Source organism: Mus pahari, chromosome 2, assembly GCF_900095145.1.
Source record: "Mus pahari chromosome 2, PAHARI_EIJ_v1.1, whole genome shotgun sequence".
NCBI classification, from domain to species: Eukaryota; Metazoa; Chordata; class Mammalia; order Rodentia; family Muridae; genus Mus; species Mus pahari.
Window position 1 is genome coordinate 83,855,523 of NC_034591.1, and position 2,438 is coordinate 83,857,960.

Here is a 2,438-nt window from a genome sequence, read left to right on the forward strand (position 1 = left end):
CCCTCCTCTTCCCTCCCTCCCTCCTTCCCTCCCTTCCTTCTTTCCTTCCTTCCTTTTTTCCTTCCTGTTACCTCTTGTTTAAAATATTGATTATGTTTGACAAACAATGACTTATGGCTAGAGACATAAAATAAAATAATTTAAAAATATTGTCCCCAGAAATTCATAGATAATTTGTTAGAAGACAAAATGAAGTGTATTTCATTTATCCCCTAGAAAGCACATGTCCCGCAAGCTGTCACCTCCCTCTAGTTAGCTTGGCCAGTTCTCCCTTCTGAAGATAATTCACCAAACAGATGGAAGAGAAATGGAAGAGACTGCCCCAACTCCACTCCTCTCACTTGAGGGGGGGGCAGTGTTGCTTTCTTTGATGGAGAAATGAGATGGGTTGCATTGTGATTATCTCCCAAACAATTGTGATTGCTACCATGTATTCAAACACACCTGGAAAAAGGACACAGAAAACATGAGGTGTCTGTTATTTGAGGACAGTTGTGAGTCATGCAATTATTTGCCAAATTAAATAGTAGGCTTCTGTAGACATGAGTTTAAGTAATGAGTGTTGTTAATTTAACATTTATTCAATGCTTATCAATAAAAAGGTGCATATTTCAGAAACTATGTAATGTTCTACTCTTGGTAAATTTAGTATGATTAATATGGATTTCTGTGGAAACTGGAGTCTTTTTGTTTTGTTTTAGGTACGTGGGAGCAAGGGAGAAGTTCTGTATATTTTGGATGCTACCAACCCAAGACACTCCAACTGGCTTCGCTTTGTTCACGAGGCACCATCTCAGGAGCGGAAGAACCTGGCTGCCATTCAAGTGAGCCTGTTGGCTTCATATTTGTACAGTGCACTGTGAGAGTAATGGATTAATTTATAACTCTACTCCATGTCTTCAATTTATTTCCCTGTGATCAGCTTCACATAACAGTATCTAACTCATAAAAGCAAAGAAATCATCTATTCAGCATATGCAGGAAAAGGCAACTGAACTGTCAGCTAAAACCAGATTTCTGGCTTTATTGGAATTCTTGGGGGGATGAATTACACAGTCTGATACTATGCTTGGCAGAGCTTCCCTTCAGATACTTTGATTTCCTTTAGTGAGTGTTTTTTGATAGCCGTTTGGCTTGTTAGTTGCTTTGGATCATCTTACTCTGCTGTGGGTTATTCTTTGAGAAAGGCCCCCTGGAGACAACTTGCTCATGTGTGTTTCCCTACAGTTAGACTGAGCCTTGTGAGGATCATGTGCTTTTGAGATTTCTTCAGATAAACAGATCCAGTGGGTCCTACCTTTGTATCTGTCGATGGAGACCTATTATCAACATTTGGTATTATCAACATATTATCATGAAATAGTGGCACTGGCAAATTCAAAATCTGCAGAGCTGATAGCTCAATTTGAATCCGAGAAACAAAAGCTCTTGTAGAGCCAGGAAGTCTGCTTTGAGCAAACTCAAGAGATTATGATTCTCTTATGTTGAACAGTCTTGGGGGGCAGCTTTGTGTTCTGTTAGACCTTCAACTGATTGAATAAGTTCCACTCCCATTATGGTAGTCAGTACTCCTTACTCAAGCCCACTGATTTAAATGTTACTTTCATCCAAAACCATTTTCACAGAAGCACACAACACACAGTTTAACAAACTTCCCATCACTGATTGCCTGGGGAACCCGCCCTATAAAATTGATTGCCACAAGTAGAAACCATGTCTCAGGGAACTGATTCACTGTACCGTCATATACTGCCACATACCTCATTTGGTTCCTATACATATCATGAGTTGAACTTAGCAATTGCTCAATGGAAATAAAGGCGAAAGGAAAAGATGTGGGTCTAGAGTGGTCCTATACATTAAAAACTCAATCAGATGCCAAGAAAATGAGGAGGCCACTATAGGGTGATGGAAAACAGACTCAGTCTGTGTAAAGCTTCCCATTCTGATTCTGAAGTGCAGAAGAAGACAAGGAGCCATGGCTGACATAAACATGAAGGGAAAGACAGAACAATTGCCTACACTGTTCTCATTGCTCATCTCGATGTGACAATTGCTTATAGAAACTTATAATGTAGAAATTTACTGACTAGTATACTGATTTCACTTAAGTCTCAAGAAACAACAGTGAGGAAACTTCACAGCACTAAGTTTAATCCAACAATAATACAGTTGTCTGCTATTTAATTTTCTGTCCTCAGCTAAGTAATTTCTCTGTTAATACAAGTGTTAGAAAAACAATGTATTTCTTTATATGGAAACACAAACCTGACTTTTAAAATAGCTAAGATATACTAGAATATGGGATCTTTTATAGGAGGGATTGTCAAAATGCTATCTTTTTTTTATTAGATATTTTCTTTATTTACATTTCAAATGCTATCCCGAAAGTCCCCTATACTCTCCCCCTGCCCCTGCTCCCCTACCCACCCACTCCC

The 2,438-nt window shown here is 38.9% G+C and overlaps 1 protein-coding gene across 3 annotated transcripts in view; it reads left to right on the plus strand.

Moving 5' to 3' along the window:
* The window catches only part of Prdm5 (PR/SET domain 5), a 156,257-nt gene that overhangs the window by 51,892 nt on the left and 101,927 nt on the right, over positions 1 to 2,438 (plus strand). For all 3 annotated transcript variants that reach the window (XM_021190637.1, XM_029533620.1, XM_029533624.1), the window contains exon 3: positions 702 to 824. In XM_021190637.1, coding sequence (XP_021046296.1) covers positions 702 to 824 — 123 coding nt within the window. The remainder of the gene's footprint in view (positions 1 to 701; positions 825 to 2,438) is intronic.